General features: G+C 37.0%; 1 protein-coding gene across 5 annotated transcripts in view; it reads right to left on the bottom strand.

Annotated features, from left to right (window-relative positions):
- The window catches only part of Atl2 (atlastin GTPase 2), a 49,990-nt gene that overhangs the window by 5,399 nt on the left and 25,263 nt on the right, over nucleotides 1-19,328 (bottom strand). For all 5 annotated transcript variants that reach the window (XR_009584517.1, XR_009584519.1, XM_060364063.1 and 2 more), the window contains 9 exons: nucleotides 12,150-12,284; nucleotides 11,796-11,900; nucleotides 8,499-8,549; nucleotides 8,175-8,231; nucleotides 6,980-7,072; nucleotides 4,337-4,475; nucleotides 3,232-3,359; nucleotides 1,295-1,351; nucleotides 307-378 (listed from right to left, as the gene is read on the bottom strand). Coding sequence is in view for 3 of the 5 variants with exons in the window: in XM_060364063.1 (XP_060220046.1) it covers nucleotides 307-378; nucleotides 1,295-1,351; nucleotides 3,232-3,359; nucleotides 4,337-4,475; nucleotides 6,980-7,072; nucleotides 8,175-8,231; nucleotides 8,499-8,549; nucleotides 11,796-11,900; nucleotides 12,150-12,284 (837 nt within the window). In the remaining 2 variants the exon portion in view is untranslated. The remainder of the gene's footprint in view (nucleotides 1-306; nucleotides 379-1,294; nucleotides 1,352-3,231; nucleotides 3,360-4,336; nucleotides 4,476-6,979; nucleotides 7,073-8,174; nucleotides 8,232-8,498; nucleotides 8,550-11,795; nucleotides 11,901-12,149; nucleotides 12,285-19,328) is intronic.

Below are 19,328 nucleotides of genomic sequence, written 5' to 3'. Positions count from 1 at the left end.
CATAACACAGTGTTTCAAAGATGAGCAAGCTTAGTGCAGAAATTGCTATTGGTCTCAAGGTAATGTTACTTTCATTTCAGGCTGCTAATTCTGAATTAAGAGAAAAAACAACAGCAGCATTCATGTATCCTGCATGCTAGCCACATGACTCACTTTCTAACAGTTTATTCCAGCAGAGACCATAAAAAGACAATTACAGAAAAATATAGCACGACAATATGTAAGGAGTGCAAATTAGTTTATTTACTTTAAATATAAAACATCCCCTACTCTTATTTAGCTAAAGCTTAAACATGCGTTACAAACCTGCTCCATACTTTTACAATAGATGTCTCTTGCTCCCGCTACTGCAGCAAGGTTATTAGCCTCAGCTGTTGCCTAAAACATAAAATTCAATATAGCATCACTGTAAAAAAAAACACCCTAGGACTGTAAATTCCTATTAACACAATAGGTTATATAAAACAAATCATTCTGGAATGAACAGAAAAAATATCAGCCTCTGGTTTTACTTTCCTTTGGAAGGGCATATCAGTATAAAGGATATAACACAGGCTTAACAGGACTCCCTGTCTGGTTGCAATTTGTGTTAAAACAGACTGTAGACAATATATCACATGTGCTCAGGAAATAGAGATAAACAGATAATGTATACTCAAAATGTGCTAAGTTCTTGGGAATCAAGAATTCCTTGTATGAACAACTAGATTCACACTAGTCATTTCCAAATACATAAAACTTTTTTGTTGCATTAGCTTTAATACAGATACTGTATTAAACTGAGGAATTGCCCAAAGTGGTAAACTTTGAAATATAGAAAATGAATACAAATAACAGTACCCAAAAAGCACAAACACACACAGAGAAAGTTTACCCACCCTAGAAGCAGTTTGTTATTAGCAAATGAAACTAATCCATATTTCAAGCAAAAGCCCTTTATCAAAGACTCAGGGCAAAAGCATTTTAGTTCAGAGGGGCCTATAATATACCATCCTATGCAAAAACATTTTTGTATACTTTTAGGATTTGAAGATGAAGTACCAAGGCTGATATTTCTAGCAGTCAATACATGCTCAGGGTCTACTATTTGCAGTTATATCTATAAAAAAAAAATTAAATACAAACTTTAGAATTCATGTTATCTTCAACATATATAATTTTTGTATGCAATAGAACACATGTTCTCTATTTTCTATATCCCTCTAGAGCCACGATTTTAATTCTCCCTCAAACACTTACAACCACACCACACACACATACATACCCCAATGCACACGTATGTTCTTATTCTTACCTGGAGCATGGATTTTGGATGTGGCAGTTCCTCTCCTTGATATATTTTAATGTACGCCTAAAAAGACAAAAGATTCACTGTATTGTTGTACAATGCAATTTGATACTATGTCCCCAAAAAAATATCATTAGGAGTTCACACCACGAAAATGAAGTTCTAGGCCTTAAAACTTATACATCCTATTACAACAAAGTCACTCCCGTCCTGAATATTATCATATAGACTTGTTGCCAAATAAAATACTCTAAAGAATCATTCTAAATATAATTCCAACTCATATAAAAGTTTTCCATCACATTTAGAAGTTTTGTAGATAAAATGCCATCTATTTTATAAAAAGAAATCTTTAATTCTTTCCCAACTTCAATACTTCAAATAGATATTTTTTAAAAAGGCTATCATTTTACTTTAAATATTTGAACTCAAGAGAAAAAGAAATCCTAATCTGTAGTCAAAGCATAAGACTGGGTTGTTATATATAAAATGGGTTATTAATGTTTATTATTAATCCATAGATTATTGTGGTTAATTATTTAACCTGCTACCGTATCAATAAAGACACAGATACCTGTTACATTTTAATATGCCTTAAACTCTGGGGCTGGGCAGAAACTAACCCCTAAGCTATCTTTACCTCCCAGCCCCACATCCCATGCCAACTGCTCTAACAATTCCTGGGCTACTTCTCATCCAATAGCCCATAAATACTTGTACATATTTCTCATCTAGGCCACTTTGCTACCTCACATCTGCCCTGCCCAGCTGTAGACATTTATTTAGCCAATCAGGGATAATTTGGAGGCAAAGTTACACAGTATCATCTTTGGTACACATGAGGGTTTGCTTTTAACAGTAAGAATCTCAGGGAGCAAGCAATTAATTAAATACAAAGCACTAGGCATGCTGTTAACACTGGGTTTTAAAAAAAAGTGCATGATGGTTCAAGGGGAGAGTGGTGAGGGGCTAGAGGATGAGCTGTAGCCAGGGAATATAGCTCAGATTTAATCAACACTCACTATAGACAAATACGAAATTCTCATACAATAAAAGGATGGAGGACCAGTTTATGGCATTCGAAGAGGAGTCTTCACCTCAACTTCCTACTGACTCAAACTTAATTCATCAACAGTAACTGCATGAAAGTGATCTAACCATTAAGCAAAAATTCATTAACTTCACTAGCTGTATTTCCCCACCCTTCTACAGTGTAGGTAACTTTAGCTACTCCTGTTAGTCTCAGAACTCTATGGGAAGACTTTTGTGAGAATTTGGGATATAGAATTACGCAGCCAGTTCCAGGTATGATTTGCACTGGCAGAGCTGTGTTACAATATGATGAATGGCTCATCTCTCCACATAAGAGATGCAGAAAAGTATATTCTGAGAACAAATAGTATTACTGCATAGAAGACACAGTGTGCTATAACCTTTTTAAAAGAGTTTACTTAATGTGTTTGTGCATCCCACGTGCAGACAGGCACTTCTGCTTGTGAGCATTTATGTGCACTCATGTCTGGGTATATTCAACACCCCTATATTACTACACAGAGACTACAAGTACGTGTTCTCCTCTCATGCTCCTATGCTTTGCAGTCTTTCTCTAAACTTGGGTCTCATAGTTTCCCAGTGACCTAGTAAGCAGCAAGCCCTAGTCCTACTGTCTGTACCCTCTAGAAGCAGATCACAAACACGTGAGACAGCTAGCTTGTTCTGTGGTGTCTAGGATGCAAACTCAGGTCCTCAAGACTGTGCAAATACTTTTAACAACTGACTCATCTCTCCAGCTCCTGCTGAGTCCTTAATGTTGATATAATGAATTCAAGGCAGAAAAGCATACATTTATTTTGGTAGAAAGTAAATCTCTTGTCCATAAAGACATTTTAAAAGTTAACTACATTTCTTTTAAGACAGAGCCATTTAGCTTAGAGTTTACCTACCTTAAAATATTCTACAAGATCTCTACAAGTGACTTTAGATCCACTTATCTCCTTCTCAACAAGATTTTCAGGAGCAAGCAGCAATGGAACCAGATTTCGAAGTTCCCGTTTAAAGTCGTCATCAATATCTGATGGACATGAAATTAGCCAATATATTAGACCAAAAACACCAACAAGTCCTCACTGACAAAAGTTCAAGAAATTTTGTTTATGAAGAGCACACAGAATCTACTACTTAAGTAGATTCTTTTTTCTAAAAAGTTCATCTAAATATGACATGTCTCCTACAGAAAAAAAAGAAAAACCCTAGTACTCTTCTATCCCATTTCTCCCATTCTCCAGTAATTTTTTTTCAGCTCAAATGGTGAACTTTCAAAATGAATTCTATAGTAACTAAAATACCTTTTTCAAAAAAAGCAAACCATACAGGGTTATTATTATTAAATTTCAGTATTAGTGTTTTTCTAGTTATCATGTAAATCATATCAATCTCAATCCCTTTGCCATCACACTTAAAATAATCCCAACACACACACACACACACACACACACACACGAAAATTCTGAGTCCATCAATTCAATAAAACAATAAGGCTTTTTTTTTTTTTTTTTTTTTTTTAAGCAGACTGTAATCACAGGAAGTTGTGAAAGGCTCTCAGCCCTCAGAAGCTGCAGGACATGAATCCTCAGCAAGACCAAATTATGATATGGTTAATCATTATGCTAAAGAGGGGCAAAGCAACCAAAGGCAAGCTAGAACCAATACAAATGGAATGCTGAGAATGGGAGAAATAGTCTTCCTCAAAGAGGAGCAAACCAAGTGGTTGTCCAGTACCAAATGTTCAGCTCTGAAAACATACGTGAGTAATATACAAACTGAGCAGTTATGTTTAGAAACAGATAACTATATACACATACTTATATGCACGTAACAATGAAAAGAAGGAAATAACCTTGAAAAAGAGTAAGGAGGGGTATATGGGAGGACTTGAAAGGAGGAAAGAGAATACTGTAATTAGATTATAATCTCAAAAACAAAAGAAAACAGAGTACAAACTTGCAACTGCTGACTAGTAGTAGTTTTAGCAAGCATGGGAATACCCACCTTTCAGTCGTCCATCAAAACTAGGGTTTGTGGCAACTTTGAGACCAGGATGTGGTAGAAGAAAGCAACCAAGATTTGAGAAACAATTGTGGATGTGCTTCCTGACATTCTGTAGTTCTTCGTGCTGATTTTGTTTTACCTGAAAGAAGAAATAGAGTTGCAATTTTTTTTTTAATTTTAAAAAGAACACACATCCGTATCTCCATACATGCACACTAAACTCAGACTACACCGCACTGGAAGGAAGTTTTGTTTGCTACTATTACAAATTTATTTCTAGTTGCGTTTATCAACTTGAAAAGCATTTTCTTTCTATAGAGAAAGCTGTCTGAAATTCCAAAACATACAAATAACTAATCACAACACCTAATACTTGAATAACAAGTTGTGATCATAACTTAGAAACTAATAAAGAATCTGCCTTGAAAGCACTTATGCCAAAATATGAAGCCAAAAAAGCAGAACATTAATCTGCCTGAGATTAAGAGATTAAGATAGCCTTGGAGCAAAGTGAAAAACCATCAGAGCTCCAGCGTGGGGCTAGAGTGGCGGTTCTGCTCTGGTAGAGAACCAGTGTGAGTCCAGAAGACTGCCTGTAAGTTCAACTCCAGGACATCCCACACTTCTGGCCTCTAAGTTCCCTGCACTCACAGACACACAAACATATACTTTTTTTTTTTTTTTTGGAGTTCCTGTCCAGACCAAACAGAGTAAAATTTTCAGTAATCTCAATTATTATTATTTATGCCAAGCATCAGATCTTTAGGAAGAGACTGCTACATACCTTCTTTAAGAACATTCTTTTAAAAACACTTTTATTACATTTTATTTAGCTTTCTTTTGTATGTGTGCACATACATATAGGCATAGGGAGGGCATGTGTGTTATGGCACATACGTGGATCAACCTTCAAGAATTGTTCTCTCCCTCCATTATATGGGAGATGAAACTAAGGCCATTGGGCTTAGAAGCAACTGTCTTTACCTGCTAAAACATCTCACCAGCCCATGAAAGAAAAGTCTTGAAAAATAAATAAACAAGCAAACAAATAAATAGGTAGGTAGGTAAATAATTACTAGCATGTCTAGATTTGTGGGGGGGGGTGTTATTAAGACAGGCTCTTACTATGTAACCCTGACTGGCCTGGAACCTTCTATGTAGATCAGACTAGCCTCAAACTCATAAGTAATCCACCTGCCTCTGCCTCCTCAGTGATGGGATTAAGGGTATATGCCAATGCCAATACTCCATACCTGCATGTCCAGGTATTAATTAATTCATGCATTCTTCCAAATATTCTTCCAAAAGCCCATTCTAACAAAACATGCACTGGTCATAAAACCTGCAAACTACCTAAGTATTCATCAACAGAATGAAAGGCTGCTTTTTAGTGGCATAATATTGTACAGTAGTAAGAGAGAACTAATAAACTATATGCAACAATATAGTTTAATCTCAGGAACAAAAGACTGAACAAGTAAGACACAAAAGAATATATTCTGAGCCAGGCATGGTGATGCAAACCTTTAATCCCAGCACTAAGGAGGCAGAGGCAGACGGATCTCCGAGATCCTTGTTTTATGTGTACTTTGTATGAAGTACAAAAACAAAATCTGTTAAAAATGATAGTGAGGTAAGCACATGGAATTAGGTGATTTGGGGTTATACAAAATGATTATACAGCTATGATCCTTTTTAGAAACTCATCAAGCTGCATTTAAAATGTGAATAATTTTGTGATTGGATGTATCACTGTAATAACTTTAAGACCTTTTCTTTGAAGCACAAAATTCAGAGTTTAGTTAGCATGATTAATATATGTTGATTTCTTCTAAATAACCAGGAAAAAAAACCAGAACTGATAAATTTCCTCAAAGGTCTGAAAATGCCTTCAAATAATCTATTGAATTAACCTGATTTTAAGAATAAGAAAATCATACTGTGCCCCAACTGTCTGAGTATGGTTTGGAAATGAAATGTTTTATACCACAAACAGACAAACTCTTGTGAGCCGGCACATAACACAAGGATCTCTTTCCACTGTCTTCTGGATGTGGAGATGTGTTCTGGAAACACCAGAGTATTTCCACAGGAAATACTGAGGGATATAGATCATGACCTTGTTCATGAGGTAATTTTCCAGGAATGATCTATGAAACATATTACATAGGAATAAGGATATCTGGGTCTTTTTAAAAAGCCTAGATGGCTCAGCATATAAAGTGGCTGTCACAGAAGCCTGATGACCACAGTATGGTATCAAGAACCCATGTAAAGGGAAAAGGAGAGAATCATCTATAACAAAGTTGTCTTCTGATCTTCACACATATACCGTGACATGTATATACCCAGATACACACCACAGGCACACACAATAACAACAACAACAATAATAGTCACTTTCAAAAACACCAGTCTTTGAATATTTACTGGTAGGTAGTTCCCTCAACAGAGGAGTAACTGTTTCTTATTTTTTATTTTAGACTATCTTTTTTGGTAAGAGTTCATCACCTACACATCATTTGACTACACGGGGACAATTCATTTCTTCCTGAGAATAAACAGTAACGTCAGGTAGTCCAGAAAGCCCACCCCTTTGCCTGGCCTGAGGCATATGTTTTCCTCTCCCTGTATGGGGCTTACCTGCAGTCTCTTTTCAAGGAACTGTTTTCCACCTTCCAAACCATACGAATGTTCATAAGGATAACTCCAATCTCGAATCAAAAACATTAACGTCTACATACAGAGAAAAATACGAATCACTTCTTACAGAATACTAAGGACCCTGAAAACTTCTTTCCATAAATAACCTTAATCAAGGCTATAATGAGCAGCTCAGTGGATAGAATGCACAACCGCATTCTTGAGGTCCAATCCCCAGAACCAAAAATTTAAAAATAAAAATGGTTATAGTAACCAAATCCTTGTGGTTCTCATCAACGGCCCACCTAAGGCAAGTTCCCAGCCCTTGCACCAACTAATCAGCTCCACTTGAGAACACACAAGGAGCCATCTGTGGAACAACACCCAAAGCCAAAAATGAACAAAAGTATATTGGGGTTTTTAGAGCACAATTTTGTTAATCTATACAACTATAACAACTGCACTTTTAGACGGCTAATTCTACACTGATTATAAGTTTGGTATTAAAGAGACATTTTTCACAAATGTTTTATCCATACAATGTTTAATTTCTCAGCACTACTGACATTTTGAATGAGATAATTACTTGTTCATGGCTGCCCTTGCATTACAGCAAAGTGCTTCTGATCTCTACTTTACCTGCCAGTAGCATTAAACATCCTTCAAAACTGTGACAATCAAAAATATCCCAGATGTTAACAAATGTCTCCTAGGTGGATTCTAGATTAGAAGGACAGATATAAGCCAAATATAGTATGTTTCACCCATATATATATATGAGGAAGCCATTATCTGCCCAACTGTTTCATAAAAATGTTTGCCTAAAACAGAAGTGCCAAGTAAAAGTGAGGCAAAATTTGTGAAAGGCCAGTAATATTGTAATTGGTAGAAAAGCCATCACACAGGAAAACAGTATACTGTAACCAACAGTATGAATAGTACTGCAAATATTTATTTTTTGAAGTGACTAGCTTGCAAACTAGTCACTTCAAAAAATAAAGCACCTTAACTTGTCTACATGAAATAAAGAGTAGCAGAGGGACTGACTTCAACTTGCAATACATTACAAAAAAAAAAAAAAAAAAAGCTGATGTTATGCCAATAGTTTGTTTTGGCACTGGTGCTAAGGAAGTTTGTCGTGTCCTTGGGCTTGAAGCTTCACACAGAGACATTTTTAAAGTGTGAAAACACTTACTTGAAACGGCTTCTGGTAGATCTCTTCCATTGCAAGTCTTCCATACTCTGTAAATAACTATTAAACCAAGTTATTTAAAATAATGCTGCCAAGGAGACTGCAAGAAGTCATTCATAAAACTTTCTGTATCAAAGTAGCAAATGTCAAGTCTTTTTCTTATCTCAAAGTCAGGCATCACACTGGCTAATGAATCAAGTATATCAGAAATGCCCTCTAGTTAAACAATCAACCATTTCTTTAAGGCCATAAAAATTCAAAAATATTATAGGTTTCTAAACATAAATTTACAATAAAGAATACTTTGACATATTTTCTAAGACATACTTGTAAGTGTTGAAGATCATCTTCTTGAATATTCTGAGACAAATTATATACCTGTTAAAACAAAATGTTTTATTAGTGATTTAATGAGTATAAATCCCCTTAAAGTAAGAAAGGTTATTTTAGACCTCATTACAAATTAATCGCTTAGCTTCTACTTTAACCAGTGGTATATGGAAAGCGTTCTTATTAAAAAGAAGCCGTAAAATTCATAAATGCACACATAGGCATGCCCTGAGTGTATTATGTAACATCTTTTCCCCTTTCTCAGTCTCTCTAATGTTATGTCACGGGCACTTTAAAAATAAAAGACAAGCTGAAGCTAGGTGTGATGATGCACTCCTAAAATCCCAACATTAGGGGGTGGGAGCATAAGAATGGATGGAGTCAAAGGCCATTATGGACTACACAGTGAGGTCCAGGCCCTGCAGGAAAAGGTAAAGGTTGTCTCACTTGCTAAGTTGGTGAATGTGAGGAGCAATTTTAGGCTTTGTTTTGGATTTTTAAAAAAGGATTTCCCTACTTAGCCTAGACTGGCCTCAAACTTTTACAACTTTCCTGCCTCTGCCTCACATGAGCTAAAATTTCAGAGTGCTGCAATTGCTGGCAAGTATCCTCACACATGGCATGGTCCCTTTTTATGTGGATTGATGAGCCTAAGCAACATGAAATTTTTAGCAGGCTGTGGAAACTAGTAAAAACAGCAGTGGGTGGCACTACTGCCCTTTTTAGAATTTTTTGGAGGCTTTCCAAGACACATAGAAGAACTGATAATGATTGCTCTCTGTTCTCAGGGTCAAGTTCAGTCTTTTCAGGACAGATTTAGAAAAGAAGGTACTACAGTGACACCTACAGACACAACCTCTAAGAAGGATCTCAGCATCTCAGTAAATGCAGCTGCTCCAAAGATAGAACAATGTGTTCTAACAACAAATAGGTGATAATCTAGAGAAACTTGAGAGGTCTAGAGTATAAACACCAAAAGGGTATGCTTAGTCACCAGTTAATCCCAAACAAGGTACCTAAAAAAGAAAAAGCTAACAGCATAACCAACATATTCTTATCTATGTAGGTTTAAAATTTTAGGACACCGGTGTAGATCCTTTTCCGTAAGGAGTAGACAGACTCTACAAGCAAAGAGAGATGGGCACCTGTTGTCTTAGATCATTGGGTCTCAGTATACTGCCTTGTAGTCACTAAGACCTAAGAATCTGTTGAAAAAGTAAACAAAATCAATGTGTCATCTGTCTACTAGCCCAAAAGAAAAAAATGTTTTCATCTCTTGCTACGTAGCTTAATACGGCCTCTAACTAGCTCTTGTTATGTAGCTCATCCTCCTAACTCAGCTCCCCAAGTGCTGAGGTCACAGAAGTGCACCACCGTGCCTGGAAGCCACAACTTATTCAAGGAAGAAAACAACCTTCACAGGCCTGTGGAAAGTAATACTAAGGGCTGGGACTGTAGCTCAGTGGCATACATTAACACTGCAAATCAATCCACATCAACATCCCCTCTCACAAAAGAAGCACATATAAAATATATACACTAATATAATATACATTTTATTATTATATGTATTATTTCATTTAGAGCTCATCTCTTATATACAACAAGAACACATCAAAATCCTCCTTTTATAAATAAGAAAAGTGTCTGAGCGGTGTAGTTGTCCAAAACCAAATCTCCTACCATCAAAAAGTTCTATAAACAAAAGAATAGTAACAAACAAAGTTCAGGATAGAGAGCTCCTTCATTATAATTTGCGAGGCAAATCCTAGCATCAGCTCACCTGAAGAGCTAAAATGTAAAACAGAACTAGAAAACAGTGGCTTCTGCTGCCTCTTAGGACCTATAGTCATGCTATTTTACAGAGGAAAAAAAAAAAAGACAGAACAAACATGAAAAATCTTCTGAGGGTCCTAAAGAGCATCTCTAGGTGAGTAGTGACAGATATCTTTGACCTATAACAGAGATTAGGCTGAACTCTCTTTGCACATAGTAATACCCAGTCCTCTTCCCACTCAGGTACTTCAAGTTATGGAGGAAGGAAAAAGGGAATTAAATGAGACTGCTTATGTTTCAGACATTATCAGAAAATCACAAAAGTTTAAAGATGTTGTGACAGTACTGCCTATGAACTACCACTGACAAGGACAATTTCTTATTGTAGGAGAATATTCAAATATCCTTCCTCATATACTATCACCAGCAAGATGCAGGAGACCATACTACAATCATTAACTTTTGAGCCAGGGAGATATCAACATAAATGATCCCAAAAAAGAAAAGGAATGCAAAATGCTATATGTTGACTGAACGCACTCACTCTAGATTATATAGAGATACTCTATTTTGAAGAAAGGAAAACTTGAAAGGACAAATACAGTTAGAGTGTGAGTGACACAAGTGAAACATTACCCCTTTCTAAACCAAATCAGTGCTATAAATTTCTATCACTTTGCTTTTCTAAATTAAATATTAATTATTGACAGGAGATGATGGCACACGCCTTTAACCCCAGGACTTGGGAGGTAGAAGCAGGCAGATCTCTGTGAGTTCAAGACCAGCCTGGTCTATAGAGCAAGTTCCAGAATAGCTAAAGCTACAAGAGAAACTTACCTAGAAAACAAACAAACAAACATTAACTCTTAAATTTTTATTTTTAGTTCAAATAATCAAGAACTGTCAGAGAAACCAAATAAAAAAACAGGTTGCTATTTAATTATTTGGTGTTTTTGTTTTGCTTTTTTGCTTAAGTAGTCACATGATTGATTTTAATTACAGATGCTATCTAATAACTTTTCCTCTAAAGATCTGTTAATATTTATTTTATGTGTATGAATGTTTGCCTGAACGTATGTATACCATAGGCATGTTATTAACACAAATTGGACTTAATGGTTTGTTGGTATTTTTAAAATGAAGACACAGTGGGTAGGAAGGTGGGGAGAATCTAGAAAAAGGTGGGATAGGGAGGAAACAACAAAACATTGTATGGAAAAATTATAACAGAAAAAGAAGAAATGAGGATATAAATTTGGGTAGGTAGGAAAGGGGGTGGATCTGGAAAGAGCTGGGGAAAGGGCGTAAATATGATCAAAATAAGACTGAATGAAGTCACCAAAGAATTAATAAAAAATTAATTCTATGATGAAAAAAATAAAGCAAACATGCTTACCTTCATCCTTAATATCTATTCAAAGTATATAATTTTTCTTGCCCACCTTTTCTTTAATCAAAACCATTCTGTAGAGGTTGCACAAAGGTAGGATTATTGTATGAACTGATCACAACACTCACCTGGACAGAGCTAGTCATAGTGCTCAGAGCAAACACTGTCGCACAGTCTTTAATGGTTGACTGGCTATCAAAGGCACCCTGGGTATCCATTAGCAGCACAGCCACCTAGGAATTTGTAAGTTTAAAATTCTTAGTAAAGGAATCCCCACAAATGCCTACAAAAATCATACACTAAATGATAACATTTAAAGCAGTAATTAAATCAAGAAAAGTATTTATAATACTATACATTTTAACATACTAATCATTAAAGTTACCTGACAAGAATAGTTTTGTGTTGTGTAATTTTAGTACCAGAAAAATGCTCAAGAAAAAAATACAGGAGAAAATAGCAAAGTTTAAGTAGAATTTTACTTTTGTTCCATCAGGTCTGTCAATCACAAACACTTCATTCCAAACTTGTATGCCTGTTGTTTCTCTTTCACAACCACCTCGCCATGTAAAGCCAGTCAATGGTTCATTGTTTCCACCAATCCAACTTTGAGAATCCTGTTAACATCAAAGATAAATGTAAAATAAACACACCACAGCTAGGCACTGTAAAATGTCAAAATCACTTGTTCCCTACATATAAAGGAGAAGCCTGTGTTCAAAGAGAGAAAACACACAGTCTAGCACCATGCAAACGGCGAGGTCCTGCGCAGAGTGCTAGAGGAACAGCCTCCTAAATCAGCCTTGCAAGCCAATTCACACTTCCACTTACTCTAGCCTTCTAGGTGAGTGGGATACACACACCCACTCTTCCCCTTTTGGAAGCTGTTCTATGTTTAAAGATTATAAAATACAGAAACTAGCTATTTTAATATGTTGTTTCACACAACAGTAAAACCAAGTTCCAGACAGCAGGACTGTCAAAATAGTAGCCCTCTCCTAGAATAGTATATACAAAAACACTTCAATACTGCTGGGACTGTCTTAAAAATAACTAAGCCTTGTTTAGAACCTGATTCAAGTAATCTAGTTTAAGAGGGAAAGAGGGCTTCTTATGAAACAAACAGATTATCTGAACCCAAACTGTACTCCCTATGAGATGCTAAATGGACATAAACATTTTTTATTTAAAATAATTTTTCATACACATTCCTGATCATGGCTTCTTTCTCCCCATCTCCTCCCAGATCCTCTCTACCTCACCACCCATCCAACCCCAGACATTCTTTCTCTCTCTTTAGAATGAGGGAGGGGGCTACAGCTGGGATACAAAGTAAATAACCTGTAATTAATATAAAAAATAAAAATTATTAAAAAAAAGAATAAAAACAAGCAAATTAAAAAAAAACAGAAAGCACAAGAAACGACATTTCTGTGCAAGAAAAATATAATTGAGTCTTTAGTTACTAGATGTCTAAATATTTGTGATGGAAGGATGCATCTTCCTGGCAACTGCTTTAAAAGTCCAGGAAACACACACACAGAGAATATAAATAAAACAAGACCACCAAATGTTTACAGGTATATTGCAGTTCATAATACTATGTTTTTTATTTTGAGGTAAGTTTGAGAAATTTTCTGTAATAAAGTCTCTGGAGAAAATCTCTGGAGGTTGGAAATTTAGTTTAATGGTAGAATATCTGCCTAACAAGGACAAGGCCCTGTGTTTGGTCCTCAACACCATCGGAGAGAGGGAAGGGGGATGGAGAGGAAGAAAGAGGGAAGGATTGAGACTGAGGGGAAAAGGGGACATAATCTCTTTTAACTCAATTCACAGGGCTACATATGCTATAATTGTATAGTGTGGAGCTGGGGCATGTTACAAGGAGAAGGGGGAAATGAAAGGGTCAGACTAACTTTGTAACCCATATGTCTTCTAAAGCCTATAGTTTTGAGTTTTAGGTCCAGGTTAAGCTAAAGCCTCTTAGTACCTTTCCAGAGAGTGAAGGAATGTGACCCTATCTGTGAGGACAGATAGAAAAAAAGGGCAAGCAAGCAATGACCTTCACTCAGCAAAAGAACGACCAGACCCTTGTCCTTGAGATAGCATTTCTTAGCAACGAACCCAGACTTCTTCTGAGTAGCTTTTGACCTCCAGCCAAAAGTCTGTAGCCCCTAATCTTCAAGGATGAGCTAACCACCCCCACCTTAAATTGCAGCTGCATCCACACTTGGCAGGACTGGCCAAGCTTGAGCACCTAAGACTAACCAATTATCTTACTTTATAACTTCCTCATCCAATCCTAAATTGCCAAAACTGCAACTTCAAATTTCCCGCAATTTTTCTTTTAAAAACCTAAAGGCCTTTGTCTCCTGGTGCCACTCTTTGCTGACCGGCAGGGGTGACCCCGTTGTACAATAGTTAATAAACCTCTTGCTTTTGCAACGAGTCTTGGTCTGGGGGAGTTTCTGGGAAGGGCGCGACTGAACTCCTGAGCTGTGAGACCCCAGGTCTTACAGTCCAATGGGAGAGCACTTGTCTATGCACATACCGCCCTGCCTTGGTTCAATGCCCACAATAAATACTATGAATAGAGTTAGTATGCCACAATGTAATTTGTGTAGAATAGCAAGTATGTAATGTAAATGACTAACTCCACCATATGTCAAGATGCCTACATTTTAAAGTCTACACATCCTCTATGTTACAGGAGTATTTCTAATAAACTCGAATCTCTAATTCAAAACAAATTGCAAAACCCAAATTAGAGCTGGAGAAATATTTAAGACAAAACAATAAGAGCTGATGTAACTTATGAAGACCCATACAGGGTAGGAAAATAAAACAAAGCAACACCCAAATATCATCTACTGAAAAAACACAGCCCTGATCTTCAATCTATTACTGTCCCATAAAACCCCATTCCCAAATAAATTATCAATGCTGTGCATTACAAAATTCTCTTGCATTCATTTATTGCCCTCAGTGTTCAACACATTATCTCAGGCCCTCCTTTCTGCTTGTTACAAGAAAACAACACCATACAAATTTATTCATGGTAATTTCTGGACTTGTGTTTCCCAAAGTATCCTTCAGAGGGGTTAGAAAAACAAGTGTCTAGTCCCACTCTGTATTTCAGCTATTCCAAATTGGACTCTTTGTATCACCTTTCCATTCCTTTTCACAAGAAATGTATCTTCTGAAAAGCTTCTACACAACCTGTAAGGCCATCTGGAGCTCTACTGTGAGGTGATGTAACAACTTTCCCGATATCTGTTCCCGACAGTCCCAACACAAGCAAACCCATGCCTCCGTGTTTCTAACATGGCAGAACAATCAACCCCACATACATGTTTAGCTCATCCGTACCTTCTTCTGCCTAGACTCAAAGACTTTTTGACACTGGAAGAATGAATTGTTATATGTAAGAACCTATTACTTACTCCCCCACGATGTCAAAGTAATCTGGTACTGGGGAAGTTCTTTTTTCTAGTTTAATCTACACAAATAAGTTAAAAGAATCTGTTCGCAGAGGATCTGTTTTTATTCAGTATGTTAAAATATATGAGAATATGAGTTCATGAAAACTGAAGTTTTGCTTCATTCTACCCAGTTTATAAGGAAGCAGTAACAATATTAAATAAACATTTTTTACTTATAAAATTCAATATGGTTTCTTTAGAATATAGGTATCAGGCATAAAAGAAATATGATTGTTCTATTCCTAGAAATAAGGATAAAAACAGTAAAAATAAACTTTAAAAGATGACAAAAATTGCAGACCTATAACATGCTTGTAAAGCCCCATCATCAAAGAAACTAAAAAGAATTAGTGCCTCACAGAAATTGGTCACTATGTAAATCTCTAAGTTGGCTCTATGTCTAGTAAAAAAAAAAAAAAAAAAGATAAGAGTACATTAAATATTCTAGATAACAAAATTCTTTTTTTTTCTGGTTTCATGCTGTTTTAATTTTTTATAATAATTTTTATTTTTTATATTAATCACAGATTATTTACTTTGTATCCTAGCCATAGCCCCATCCCTCATTCCCTCCCAATCGCCACTCTCCCTCCCTCATCTCCTCCCTGCCCCTTTCCAAGTCCACTGATAGGGGAGGACCTCCTCAAGTCTCTTCAGGACTGGCTGCAATGTCCTCTTCTGTGGCCTAGCAAGGCTGCTCCTCCCTCTTCTGTGACCTAGCAATGGTCGTCAAAGAGCCAGCCATTGAGTTCATGTCAGAAATAGTTCCTGTTCTCCTTAGATAACAAAATTCTTAAACACATAAAATCTATTATTTCTCTAACATAGTGAACACTGAAGGCTTTCAAAAAATAGTTGTTAATTTAGTGAACAAACCAACTGACCCTCTACCAAATTCTGAACACTGTTAAAAATCTAGAGTTCTCTAAATGAGCAAAAACATTCTTGCCCTCAAAAACCATTCTAGTGGGTTCTAGAAATTGTCTTGCTTTTAACACTTGATTTCCTTCCCAAATTTTGTTAAAAGCAAACCCGGAAATTAAAAAAGCATAATGTGGTACCATTTGCCACTGTAAAGACAAAAATGTCTCAAAACCCATATTCCCTACATTGTTCCTCATGGTAGAAAACACAAGATCTTTAAAGTGAATCTCAACTGCAGAAGGCAATCTCAACTTTGTAAAAGTGTCTGAATTTCAAGTGTCATCAAACAATAAACTCAGCTCTTATACAAAAGACTTACCTACATAAGACAACTTACTAGCAATAAACTCTAAAGACTGAAACTGACATTTCTCCTATGCAAGGAAATGCTCTTCGTAACAAAGTGTAACAGCTAGGTAAACTTCCCAGCATCCCAGCTTCCCTCTGCCAGCAGTGAGCTTACGCCTTCCATGATGGTGAGGCTGGACAATAAACGCCGTACTCATCACCGTGAAAGAGATGAAAGAAGCCCCAAATTAAGGAAGGAGATACATCCCTCATTATAAGGCATTTCCCAAAGAAATAATCACAAACAAAAATCTTAAATCTATATAAAGCCCAAATTAACAGACTAGTTTGTACACTTTAAATACCTACTATAGTCTAGTATTCTACAGTGACGGTGAGAGCATGAAGTCCTAGAAGAAACTATAAACATCCCAAACAGCTTAAAACTACGTATTACCCATGCACCCAAATGTCCCATGTCCAACTCCCTTATCCTGGGGCTGACGAAATAGGAATCATAAATGTCCCAAGTCACAAACTCGGACACAAGACAATTCTAACACATGAACTTAAATCTCAATCTGTTTTTAAAAGCTCATCTTGACCATGAAAACACTTAGCTAAGCCAAATAAAGCAGATACAAAAGAAATACAAACACTGTGATTTCTCCTCCTAAAGGTGCACAGAATAGTCGAGAAAAAAAAGAATGCTGGCTTCCAGAGCCTAGGAGGGGAAATGGGTTAGTATCTTAAAAGTTTTAAGCTTCAAACCAAAAAGATAAAAGAATTCTGAGTGAAAGATGACAGCTGCCACAGGGTGATTAAACTCAATGCAGCTGAACTGTACACTTGAAAATGCTTAGACACAGTAGATTTTATGCTGCAGGCACCACTTTTCAAAGTGTCCCAAAGGCTGCTAGTGTGGAAAGGGGAGACAGTTCCAGTTACAGAGCTGATGTCTGACATGGAGATCTGATTTGCATCTTCCACTGGACTTTTAGTTTCAGCCTCATTTGTAAAAGCTCAAGTCTTTACAAGATCTTGTAAGAAAAAAGGTTAACAAACTCAAAATTATGATTTTCTTTTCTTGGACAAAAAAAAACTAAGTTAATAAGCAAAACACAACCTCACAACCTGAGAGGCCAAAAATTGATCCTCAAGCCAAGTTCACCAGCAGGAGCAGTACTCATGGATAATGGCAGTAATGTGCAAATGCAACTTCAAACTGCTAGAATGAGCTAAGCTAGACTGAATTTAGAAGCCTAGATAGAGGCAGACCCCATACTTGAAAGCGGTGCTCACTGAACTCCAAAGTTCTCAAGGTACAGCTGGAAGAAAGCAGCCATTTTTAAATTCAGTAGGGGGAAATGATTATTTTCAATTACATACTCACAGAACAGTCCTTGTGACAGAGGCCTGCCCTGCAGGACAACTGACATAACAGAGATTTACGTGGAGCTGAGAAGGCACAATTAGCCAATTCCAGTCCCTCTATCCTTCTAGGCTAAGGAGTGGAGATAGAGGATAAGAACTGAAGAATCAGACCAGATCGGGTGCATTCAACGTCCTTAGCCATCAGGGAAATGCAAATCAAAACAACCTGAGATTTCACCTTACACCCATCAGAGTGGCTAAGATCAAAAACTCAAGTGACAATACATGCTGGAGAGGTTGTGGAGAAAGGGGAACCCTCCTCCATTGCTGGTGGGAATGTAAACTTGTACAACCACTTTGGAAATCAAACTGGTGCTTTCTCAGAAAAATTAGGAATAGAACTACTTCAAGATCCTGCTATATCACTCCTAGGCATTTATCCAAAATATGTTCATTTGCTCAACATTGTTCATAGCAGCTTTATTCATAATAGCCAGAATCTGGAAACAACCCAGATGTCCCTCAATAGAAGAATGGATACAGAAATTGTGGTACATTTACACAGTGGAATATTACTCAGCAATTAAAAACAAGGAAATCATGAAATTTGCAGACAAATGGTGGGATCTAGAAAAGATCATCCTGAATGAGATATCCCAGGATAAGAAAGACACACATGGTATACACTCACTTATAAGTGGACATTAGACATATAATATAGAATAATCATACTAAAATCTGTACACCTAAAGAAGCTAAGCAAGGAGGAAGACTGTGGGTAAGATGATCAATCCTCATTCAGAAAGGCAATCAGGATAGACCTCAGAAGAGGGAGAAAACAGGGAACAGGATAGGAACCTACCAAAGAGGGCTTCTGAAAAACTCTACCCAGCAAGGTATCAAAGCAGATGCTGAAACTCATAGCCAAACTTTGGGCAGAGTGCAGGGAATCTTATGAAAGAAGGGGAAGATAGAAAGACCTGGAAGGGACAGGAGCTCCACAAGGAGAGCAACGGAACCAAAAAATCTGGGCCCAAGGGTCTTTTCTGAGACTGATAATCCAACCAAGGACCATGCATAGAGATAGCCTAGAAGCCCTGCACAGATGTAGCCTATGGCAACTCAGCCTCCAAGTGGTTTCCTAGTAAAGGGAACAGAGGCTATCTCTGACATGAACTCAATGGCTGGCTCTCTGATCACCTCCCTGAGGGGGGAGCAGCCTTACCAGGCCACAGAGGAAGACAATGCAGCCAGTCCTGAGGAGACCTGATAAGCTAGCCTGGGATGGAAAGGGGGGAGGACCTCCCCTATCAGTGGGTTGAGGAAGGGGTATAGGAGGAGAAGGGGGAAGGAGGATGGGATTGGGTAAAGACAAGGGAGGGGGCTACAGCTGGGATACAAAGTGAATAAATTGTAATAAATAAAAAATAAAAATAAAAAATAAATTTTAAAAAATAACTGAAGAATAACACTGTGATCCCAGCACTTAGGAGACTGAGGTAGGAAAAATTATATACATTCAAGACTAGGCTAGGCTAGCAAGACCCCATCTCAAAATATTAAACATAAATAAAATGAAAAAAATTAATGAAG

This window comes from Meriones unguiculatus, chromosome 1 (assembly GCF_030254825.1).
Source record: "Meriones unguiculatus strain TT.TT164.6M chromosome 1, Bangor_MerUng_6.1, whole genome shotgun sequence".
NCBI lineage: Eukaryota > Metazoa > Chordata > Mammalia > Rodentia > Muridae > Meriones > Meriones unguiculatus.
This window is presented reverse-complemented; position numbering and strand designations above follow the sequence as displayed.